Source organism: Balaenoptera borealis, assembly GCF_965194805.1.
Source record: "Balaenoptera borealis genome assembly, chromosome: 15".
Classification (NCBI taxonomy): Eukaryota; Metazoa; Chordata; class Mammalia; order Artiodactyla; family Balaenopteridae; genus Balaenoptera; species Balaenoptera borealis.
Genome location: NC_138871.1, coordinates 14497982 through 14508618, shown reverse-complemented (window position 1 = coordinate 14508618; position 10637 = coordinate 14497982). Strand labels below are relative to the sequence as shown.

The following is a 10637-nucleotide window of genomic DNA, read 5'->3' as shown; positions in this document are numbered from 1 at the left end:
GCCATTCTCTTCACTCTTTCTGATGTGTCCTCCCCAGGCTGCACCCTGGCAACTGAAGAACGAGCCCCTCTACTGCTCTGGGACACTAACCCCTCTTGGGGCTTTTCCTTCTTACCTTCCTCTAGGGTGCAGGGTGCTGGGAATGTCTCAGGGACCCCCACCCTGAGTCTCAGCTGTAGCCACTTCTCTCCTCCCATAGCTGGTTGACTCCTGACCTTTTGAGTGAAGCCTCCTCTTCCATTATCAGGAGCTCGTTCCCACGCTTGCTTTTGGGATAAACTGTTAATGCCTCCCGTCCTTCAGGCTGTCCATGCGCTTCATCTTCCCAACCAAGCTTTTTTTCAAAATGTAAAACACTCTTTTCTCTCAGGGACCTTAGTCTTGTAATTGAAATAATGGCTTTCAAGACAATAGTCTGCTATAGATTTACAAAAAGATTTACTTAAAAGTTCAAATTCAGAGGCCAAGGGTTTGTGTCAATCTTCCCTACCCCAAGCGCAGGTTGTATAAAAAGCTCTTCCTGGTGCTTGAATGGTGGAACCATTCAGGGTGGAGCCAAAGGGTGGGCAAATGGATTGAAAAAGTCTAGTTCAGGGTCAAAGTCTACATCCAATATAGCTCTCTCCTGGGATTGGTAGGATTGTGGGTGATTTCAACTGTTTCTTGGTCTGCAATTTCTGAATTTTCTACAATAAACATGTATTTCTTTTATAATAGGAAACATAATAAAAGTTCTTTTATGAAGTGAAGGGACACTTCCAGGCATTTAGGTCTTTAATGCTAAAGGTTAATTAATTTGGTTGGTTGTTTTTTTTTTTTTGGTATATTTTGAGTTTGGGGTACCCTGACGACCTCACTTCATCACAGTGGGTGGGCTCTTTGGGAGGGGGGAGGGTAACAGGTGGGGGCCAGCCTGGAAGCAGTTACAGGAGGGAGAGGTGACATAGGCGTATATTTCTCCATCATGAAGGAGGGTGGGGCAGGCCCCCCCCCCCCCCCCCGCCGCCCGGCTACCTTCAGGGTGAGGCTGCAGCTTCTGCAGCATCTTAAAGGGCAGTGTCTTTTCTTTTAGGACAAGGAGATGGCACTTTGTTAGTATCCTTATGGTTGCTGCATTACCTGGGAACTGATCCCCAGCGTGACCAGCCCCAAGTGAGCTTTGAGGAGATACATCACAGCAGGAATCGAGTCACCCTGGCATTTCAAACAAAAGTTGGGAGTTCAACCTTACAAAAAGCAACAACAGCTCTTAAGCAGGAAAACGTTCAAATATTGAAAGTGCCCAGTCACCTTCCGCCAGGCTTGAGCACTGCCGTGCTCACTTTTGACCACGCCAGGGGTTTCCTGATGTTTAAAAAAAGTTTAAGGATTTCACATGTCTATCTTTTCTGGTACTTTATGTTCCCATTTTTTATTCTTCTGCATCTTGAATATTGTGAAAGTGTTAGCAGAATAATTATAAAAGCTAGGATCTTGTGCACGTGCAGATCGGAGTGAGGCAGGGCCCAGCTTTTCCCTGCTGCCCTCTTGCAGCCAGGACTTGGAGAAGCACTGAGGGCCCACAACGAGATTCCCCTCGGCCCAGCCCTGGGGAGATCTCTACCCTGTGAGAGCAGGGATGGCTCAGGTAGTGTGTGAAGGTGGCCCCGGCCCAGAAACCTCCTCTGCAGACCCCCTCCAGAAGATGCAGCTTGGCTGTGCCTCACACCCAGAGTGGACGGAAGTGGCTCTGGTTTCAGGCTGTGGTTAGAGATAGGACAGACCAGGCTGAGGATTTGGGGAGCAGGCCGGGCTTCCCCCTGACCTGCAGATGGAAGAGGCTGGCCCCGGGGTGTGAGCTCCAGGAGGGCAGCGGGCTCACTCTTTTATTCCCAGCTCTGGCCCTTGCCCCTAGAATGTGGCCTGGCCACAGGCACTCACTGCATTTTTAAAAAATGAGCGAAGAAATGAATAAATGACCTTTGTGTTGGGGTCTTGCTCTGGGGAGAATTGTAAAGTTGACCAGGTTTGTTCTCAGGGGCACTTCCCTGCCCGGAGGCACCTGGCACAGAGGCTGCATCTGACCCACCCCTCCATCCTAAGGTGCGGCCTCTGACCGAATGACAGGGAGGGAGAGAGGGATGTGTCTCAGGAGTGGGGAGACAGGTGATGGCGGAGTTCCTGGCCTCTGAGGGGGTGTCATCTTCGGGCAGCAAAGTCTGATTTCCCCTGAGTTTCAGGAAAGGCTGGCCTTGGTCTAAACACGTCCAAGACTGAAGAGTGCAGAGGGTGAGCTGTAAGGGGGAAGCCTCAGGCAGGCACAGAAGCTCCCCTGAGGGCTGGGCCAGAGCAAGGGAGCTGGGAGCTGGGCCTGGCACTGAGCGCCACAGGGATCCTGGGCAGAGGGGTGAGCGGGTTCGAGAGAGGTCATTCTGGTGAAGGTGCTGCCAGGGGCCCTCAGGAGCCTCGAGTTTGGCCTGTGAAGAAGAGGATGGAGCAGCCAGAATCAGTGGCTGTCTTCTCCTGCTTGGGGACAGAGGGGCTCCCCTCCTGATGGGAGGAGGACCTGCCCACACTCCCGTCAGTTGGGGGCCTGGACTCACCTGGCATGACGTTGAGTTCTCATCAGAAGTGGGGTCTGTGGACGCGCTGAAGAGGACTGAACGGGGTCATGCACATCCCCAGGGCCTGCCACACGGATAGCATTAGGGCCTGAGGCCTTGCACCCCCCATTCCCAACTCTGAGGATGTTAGGGAATCTCCTCCTAGAAGGGGCGGCTCTCACTCCACCTGCCACCTGGTGGGAGCTCTTGAGGTGACCTCGTGGACTCCTTGGGCCACTCCCTGAGCCACAGGCCTTCTGGGTTTAGAGCTGGAGGAGGTGGGATGCTCGCCCCAAGACTCTCACTTTGTAGCCCCCCATCAAGCACACACTGCTCAGTGAACACCCCCCCATCCCAGAATGCACCTCAAACCACACTCCTTAAAGCTGCCCTCTCCCTTCCCATACTCCTCTTTTTCATTCTGTCGTGGCTTTCTCTTGACTTCTCTGAGACTGCCTTTTCTACCGTAAAACATGCGAGGGCATGTCCCAGTTGTCCCAGTTGTCCCAGTTGTCCCAGTTGTCCCAGTTGTCCCAGTTTGTCCCAGTTGGGGGCCTGCGCTCCTGGGGCCGCCCTGCACCCCGGGGGAATGGGGCCCTTGAGGACCGTGGACCGCAGAGGGTGGGGGTCCTGGGAGCTGAGGAAAGTCCCGGATCAGCTGGGAAGCGTGGGTGTACCTGGCAGGCGGTGTGGGCGTCCCAGCCCCCGGACACTAGGGTCTGCAGCTGGGGTGCGTGCTGCGTCACAAACTGCTCACACTGAGGAAGGAGACAGACACAGGGTGGGGTGGGCCCAGGCCCAGGGCAGGGCTCTCCTGCCTGGCTGCAGGCCTCCCCACTTAGATGGCTCACTCCAGGGCTCCCCCGGACCTCGTGTAGGTCCAGCCCTCAGTCCCCACTGAGCAGCTCCGGCTGTAACACTCTGAGCAAGCCGCCGTGGGCTGAAATGGGGTTTTCTGCCAGGAAAGCCAGGGACATTGGAGGTGGAGGCACAGGGGCAGAATCTCATCCCCCTTTTCCCCCTCCCCCTAAATTTCAGTTCTGGAAGGCATCCTAAAGCTCATCTGGTCTTGGAGACCTGATGTGATGGGCAGTAGGGAGTACCATGTGGAAAGCAGCCTCCTGGGACGGGAGTCAGCGGGCTTGTCGCCCACTCTGAGTACGGGGACCCCAGGACTTCAGGCCCAGCCCTCTCCTGCAGGGGGGTTGGTCCCCACTGAGTCGCACCGGAAGGAGGGTTGGCGCTGGGACAGGACTGGGACCCTGGAGAGATGGCCAGGCCCTCCCGGGCTCCAGCCGGCCCTGACATTACTCATCTCCTGGTAGATGACCGGGCCTCCCTCCTGGTCCATGAGAGAGGCCTGCTGGTCCTCCAGAGCCCACGCCCTTTGTCCAGAGACGACTCCTGACCTTAGCGGGGTTTGCCCTAAGTTACAGCACCACCACTGTTTGGCCCACATCCCGTCTGCCTGTCTGAGCTCCTTAACGGCCGTGGGGGGGAAGTATCTCAGTGTATCTCTGGCTGGGAAGTCTCTCCTGGGCTCCACCCTCCACCACTGGCAGCCCCTGGGTCCCAAGCCTCTGCTGTGCCTGCCCCTCACCTTTTGCCTATCCAGCCAGGAGCCCAGGCAGGCCTGGCGCATTGCCTGTGGCATGGCCTGCTCGCTGCTCTTCCCTGCCTGGGTGGTCACAGACACGCAGAGCTGGCACTCAGTGTCTTGCGGTAGCCATTCTCCTGGCAGGGACCCCAGAGCGGTGAGGGCTAGAGAGAAAAAACAGTCAAAGATGCCCTGCAGAGTATTCAGTTCCTGTCCTCACTGGCGCAGTGCAGGGGCACCTGGGAGGGAGAGGGTCGTGCAGGGCCGGGGTGGGGAGGGATGAGAGTGGGCGATGGGCAGGGGCTGGGACTGCAGGCTCACCTGGGCCAGCGCCGTCCTCGCTGGAGCACCGGAGGATGAGGCCGCAGACCAGCTGGGGCAGCATGCGGTCCAGCAGTGTGTTTAGCAGGATGGAGACGTAGCGCTCGGCAAGGCACTGGCAGATGCCGCCCACCACCAGGGGTACCACGTGGCACACTTGGGCCACAGTCGTGGCCAGCGTACCCTGGGGCGGGGGCCGAGAGAGGGCAGGGTCGGACCTTCTCTTGAAAGACCTAGTCAGTGCCTAGCACTAGCTGGGTACTTTGTAGACCTTACTTTGTTCCCTTGGAGAATTATTATACTGTTTACAGATAAGGACCCTGAGCATCACAGAGTCCAGGGGACTTGCCCAGAATCACTGAACTGGTGCAAGAATCAGGCCATGGACCCACCTTTGACTTCAAAGAGTCTGGAATTGCTGAAATTTCAGAGTTGCCCAGAGAAGTGGTCATTGCCAAGGCCACATGGCAGCCTGGGGCAGAGGCAGAACCAGACCTGAGTCTTCTCCCTTCTGACCCGGGCGTGCTGTGCTTTCCCGCTCCTGTCTGTGCTCCAGAGCCTGCGGTTTCAGGAGTCCCTGGGGAAAGCCAGGAGTTTCCCCACCCCACCCTTGATTCCAAACACAACCTCCCAGCTGAGGGGCAAGGAGAGAGGCGGCAGGCACGCTCATCCCTCCGCTCCTTTATTCATTCAGCCAAGAACTTACATGCATGAAATAAGCTACAAGGACATATTGCACATCACAGGGAATATAGCCAATATTTTATAATAACTATAAATGGCATATAACCTTTCAAAGTTTTGTGAATCACTATACTGTACACCTGTAACGTATAATACTGTACATCAACTATACTTCAATTAAAAAAAAAAGAACCTATATGCGGCAGGCTGGCCTGGGCCCTGCTCCTGCTTGCAACCCTCCCCTGTCCCCTAGCACCAGAAAGGCCGAGGAAGGAGTAGGGCAGAGGGACGTGTACTTCTCTGGGATGTAACACATTCCAGATGGTACATCTCACCAAATGTACCCATTTGCTCACAACAGATCCCACACTCGGCCTCCTCTCCTGCTATGATGAGGTATCCCTGCTCTGTCAAAAGCTGGCCCATCTCCTTGTGCATTGGGTCCACCCTGCCCCCACCTGCACACGTGCTTCACCTCTGCATCCCCCTCTCTGTCCTGCCTCATTGCTATTCCCTCCTGCCCATTGGTCTCTTAGCATGTGAACACGCTAAAATAGCTTCTCTCATTAAAAAGCCTCACCCCGGGACTTCCCTGGTGGCCCAGTGGCTAAGACTCCGTGCTCCCAATGCAGGGGACCTGGGTTCCATCCCTGGTCAGGGAACTAGATCCCACGTGCTGCAACTAAGAGTTCGCATGCCACAACTAAATTTCCTGCATACCGCAACGAAGATCCTGCATGCGGCAGCGAAGATCCCGTGAGCCGCAACTAAGACCCAGAGCAGCCAAATAAATAAATAAATAAATAAATAAATAAATAAATAAATAAATATTTTTTAAAAAGAGTCTCACCCATCTCCACTCCCCTTCCCAGAAAAACTTCATGAAAGAGTTGTCAGGACTTAGTGCTACGCTTTGGTCCCCGTAACTCCTCCAAAACAGCTCTCAAGGTCACAGCATCCCCCTGGACATGTGTTGTCGATCCCTCAGCAGCTTTGGGGCCCGATGACCGCTCCCTCCTTGCTGAAATGCCTTCTTCTCTCAGCCTCTGTGACCCTCATGCCGTGGTGTCCCCACCTCCCTGGCTGTCCCTCCTCAGGTTCTTTCGCTGGTGTTTCCCTTTGCTTGGACCGGGCCTCCTTCTCCTCAACCTGGTCCACACCATGTCCCTGGATGATCCCAACCGTTCCCTGGGATTTAAATCTTGTCTGTAGCCTCGACTCTCAGACTGATGTCTCTGGACCTGGCTGGGGGATCCGGCTGCCTGCTTGTCGCCTCCTCTTGCATGTTGCACAAGAGTCTTGAACTCAGCATGGCCAGGAGAGAACTCATGATTTTTCTGCCCAGACCTGTTTCTTCTCAAATCTACTCATCTCAGCTGGGGGCATTCCAGAGAACCCATTGCTCAAGCCAAAGTCCATGGAGTCATTGCCGATTCCTCTCTCGTCCCCACTCCCCAGGTCCCGTCCATCGCTGAGTCCTGCAGAGCCCCCGTCCCAGACACGTCCCCGGTCCCCCTCCTAGCTCCACCCCCCATTTCTGCAATCATCTCCTTGCTCTCATTTTTTCTCTCCCATCTGCCCAATTCATTCTTCAAACCGCAGGAGTTCGATCTTGCTGAAGTGTAAATCCAGTTATGGCCTCCCCCTGCCTGAAACCCTTCCACAGCTGTGAACTGCGTGCAGAAGAAGGTCCAGCGTTCCTTCGCTTGGCTCCGGTGTTTCTCCCGGGCCCGCCGACCTACGCTCTGCCCCCTCCCCGACCACCCTCCCCGAGCCCACCTGAGGCAGCCACACAGCTGACCAAGCTCGTTCTGCTTTGTCATCCTCCAGGCCTCAGCTCAGCCATCACCTCCTCAGAGACGCCTCCTGACGACCATCCTAAACCCCCTCCCCCATCACTGTCCCTCCCCTTATCTGTTTTCATTCTCTGCTCTGAAGTAACCACTACCTGAAAAAAATCTCTCCCACCACAATGCAAACTCAGGAGGGTGGGGACGCCCTCAGTGACCAGGCGGCCGTGCAGGCCCTCATCTGGAAGGGCCGACGGGGCAGGGCCTGTCCTCACTTGGGCCCCATTTCAGGGCAGGGCCGTTGGGTGATGGTCACTACAGGTCTGGAAGACCCCACGTTTGGGGCAGGCAGGGATGGAGTGTCCATCTGCGGAAATTCTCCTTTTGTAAAATGAAAGAACCTTTTCTACAAAGACGACTGAGATTCTTTTCTGTACTTTGACACCTGGCGTAGTGCCTGGCACACAGTCGGGGCTTCACAGTGGTTTTGTTTCTGTTTGTTTTTTTCTCCCCCATGGCTTGAGGGAGCTTAGTTTCCCGGACCAGGGATTGAACCTGGGTCACGGCAGTGAAAGTGCCGAGTCCTAACCACTGGACCGCCAAGGAATTCCCCACAGTCGTTGAACAGGCTCTAGGTCTGGCACCTACCAGGCCCAGCCTGAGTGCCAGGGTCCCTTGGGTGGGGACAATGCAGCCAGCTGGCCCCTGGTGGGCGTATGGGGAGAGGTGGGGGGAAGTGGAGGTGTGGGCGGCCTCGTGGCCCTGGACGCCTCACCTTGGGAATCACAGCTTGGATCCGCTTGATCAAAGTCCTGCAGAGCCAGCAGACAGGGAGGGGGATGGGGAGGGGGAACCGCTGCTCGGAGAGATCCTGGGGGAGAGAATCGCGCTGGAGGCAAGCTGGACAGAAGGCTCCTCCGGGCTCTGCCTCGCCCGACTCGCCTCCACTTCCGTGTCCCCTCCTCCTGCTCCTGCCGTAGGCCCTGTCTGGAGCTGCTGGTCCCCTTCCCAACGCTGCCCCTCCCAGGCCAAGTGATCTAGGGCCTCGGCCATGGCCCTCGCTCTCTGGATCTCCATCTCACCTGTGTCTGCGGCCCGGGCCTCGCCTGGAGGGCCCCAGGCAGCACGGAGAGGACCAGCTTGTCCTGCAGGGGGCCTGACGGCTCTGGCTCCTGCCGTGGCTCTGGATGCGTGCGTTTGCACAGGCCCAAGTGCTCGCAGGTGGCCTTTGGGCTCTAGGGCACAACGCAGGGTGAGAAGGTGATTGGGGCGGGGGAGGGGACCCCACTCCCCCTCCGTCTGGCTCAAGGACTCAGGCACCAGACCACTGCCTTTAGGCCTGGAATGCGGGGAGCAGGCTGGTTTGGGGCTGTGGTTTAGGACTCTGTTGGGGTGGGAGAGGAGACCAAAGGTAGAGAGGGGGTCAAGTGGGGACTTTGGGGCACGTGTCTGGGAATGTGTGTGAACGAGTGTGAACGCGGATGTTTGTGAGAATGAGTGAGTGTAAGTATGTGAGAGTGTGTTCGTCGTGTGAGCGTGTAGACGGCGTAGGTGTCGCGTGAGACTGTGCGCAGTGAGTGTGTGACTGAGCGTTTGTCTGTGCGAAGGGTGTGAGGGTGCGTGCCGGTGCCTGAGAGCGCGCAGGCCCACCGTGTATGGCTGAGTGGGGGGCGCTGTCACCTGGGTACAGGCCAAGGGGCACTGAGTTTCCAGCGTGTGGGCTGCCACGGTGGGGGGGTAACTCAGGGAGAGGGTGGGTGTGAAGGCCGTGCAGGAGGCAGGGTGCAGGTGAGGTGGGAGGGCCTCACCATCTGGTTCTGGAAGTGGTGGATAACCAGTGGGAAGTAGGTGTCCAGCATGCGGTGGCACTGGGACCCCAGCAGCTTCAGCGGGAAGATGTCGCACTCGTGCTCCAGCAATTCCCGTATCGTGCCCTGGGAGGCAGGCGGGAGACGGGGCCGTCAGCCTGGCCTCTCTGAGGTCTGCCCCTGCCTGAGCCCCTGGACATGAGGCCATTGCCCACCTGACTGGCCACCTTCACCCAGGGCCCTGGAGTTGGGAGGGTGCTAAGGCGCCACATACTTGGGCACAGGGGTGACTGCTCCCCTCAGGAAAGACCGTCTCTGGCTGTGCCACTGAGCTCGCTTCCAGAGCCCTCTCCCGGCCAAGAGGCGCCTGGAGTCCCCCGGGGGAACCCAGGCATCACCCCCGAGCTGGAGCTGGCTCCTTTAAGGGGCTAACCTCTTCCCTATCTCTTAATCCCCAAGCTTCAGTCCAGGGTCTGGGCCTCATTACCTGGGAAATGACCTCCTTGGCCATCTTGGTGAGAACGTAGGTGATGTCCTCACATTCCTGGCACAGGTCATCCTGAAGAGAGGGCCCCAGTTTGGGGCACATGAGTGGAGGCCATGCTCCCAGCTCAGGTGGCTGAGGCTGATAGGGTGCTCAAAGACACTGGCAACTGCCCACGATCCCATCCCATCCCATCCCATCCCTCCCATCCCATCCCAACCCATCCCATCAATCCCATCCCTTCCACCCCAACTCATCCCATCCCATCCCATCCCATCCCAACCATCCCATCAATCCCATCCCTTCCACCCCAACCCATCCCATCACATCCCATCCTATCCCATCCCATCCCATCCCCTACAGGGGCTCCAATCCCTCAGGCCCATCCAGAGCCTACCCAGGACCCTCTATCCCAAGACCTTTGGTCTCGGTGCATCCTTGGGTGGTACTCACAGCTTCCACATGTCCCCAGACTTCCTTCAGGCAGTGCCCTAGGGCTCTGCACTGCAATGCTTGCTCCAGGCTTTGGCACCAGAACTCGGGGCCCTGGGCGCAGGCCAGGGATGGGGTGGTCCCGACAGCTGCTGTTTGGGGCCAGAGCAACCTTGGGGTCCAAGCCACACCTGGCACCCTGGCCTCACCCAACCTCCAAACCCAATTTTACTGGGACGCATGACCGTTAAACATGCTGGAGTCGGACGGCTCTTGGTTCTACCTGCTATAGTGCCCGCCAGCTGTGCAACCTTGGACAAGCCCTGGAGTTTCTCTGAGTCAAAACTCCCTCATCTTTAAAACGAGGACAAGGTACAGCCTGAGGATAATGCCTGGGACAGAGCCAGGGCTCGGTAAGGGGTGGAGGAGGTCGTGATGCCCCCTCCACACCTGGCCCCGGGGTGGCGAGTGGGGTGAGGAGAGGCTGGGGAGACTCACCAGTGCCTGGACCACAGAGTGCGGCCAGCAGGAGCAGCCACGGCAGCAGGTGTGACTTGGCCATGACTCCTCCACAGCCTGGACGCCCTGCCTGGGGTGGTGCCCTTATAGCTGGGGGCTGGGGTGTGGGAGCAGAGCTCTGCGGGAGCAGCCGTGACCTCAGTGTTTGCCTTTGCCCTGGAGGGCCCTCCAGGTGCTTTGATTTGATCCCCTCCTCTTCCCAGCAGTGACACTCCTGCCAGCCGCCCCCCCCCAGCTCCTGCCTGATGCCCATCCTGCTCCCCTGGTCCCCCAACCCCTGCACAGCCACATCCTATTCCTCATGGGCCTGGACTCCCTCTAACCAGGGGGCTCTTGAGCCTTCACATCGGGTCCCATCTCTCTGGGTTATGGAAGGGAAACTGAGGCAGGACCGGGGCAGCCTGAGTGACTCCCCCCAAC

General features: G+C 57.4%; 1 protein-coding gene across 4 annotated transcripts; it reads right to left on the bottom strand.

The window, feature by feature from the left end:
- Positions 1-421: 421 nt before the first annotated feature.
- Positions 422-10297, bottom strand: SFTPB (surfactant protein B). 4 transcript variants are annotated; one of them, XM_082357293.1, is made up of 11 exons: positions 10197-10297; positions 9720-9850; positions 9270-9341; positions 8783-8908; positions 8057-8209; positions 7750-7845; positions 4501-4684; positions 4183-4343; positions 3260-3340; positions 2583-2667; positions 422-2456 (listed from the first exon to the last, which is right to left on the bottom strand). In XM_082357293.1, the coding sequence occupies exons 1-10, from the start codon at positions 10258-10260 to the stop codon at positions 2605-2607; spliced, it is 1131 nt and encodes a 376-aa protein (XP_082213419.1). In that variant the 5' UTR covers positions 10261-10297; the 3' UTR covers positions 422-2456; positions 2583-2604. The 4 variants fall into 4 exon arrangements, with proteins under 4 accessions (XP_082213419.1, XP_082213421.1, XP_082213420.1 ...); XM_082357295.1 differs by having other exon boundaries at positions 4501-4615; XM_082357294.1 differs by having other exon boundaries at positions 9720-9847; positions 10197-10293.
- Positions 10298-10637: the final 340 nt, after the last annotated feature.

Bases quoted from the DNA above. Each gene is read 5' to 3' on its own strand.
- SFTPB (XM_082357293.1), bottom strand. From the start codon at position 10,260: ATGGCCAAGTCACACCTGCTGCCGTGGCTGCTCCTGCTGGCCGCACTC. The intron at 9,342-9,719 runs GTGAGTACCACC...CCCTCTCTTCAG, and splicing joins TCTGGGGACATGTGGAAGCT to GATGACCTGTGCCAGGAATG. The intron at 2,668-3,259 runs GTACACCCACGC...TCCGTGTGGCAG, and splicing joins ACGCCCACACCGCCTGCCAG to GCCCTGGGGATGTGCATGAC.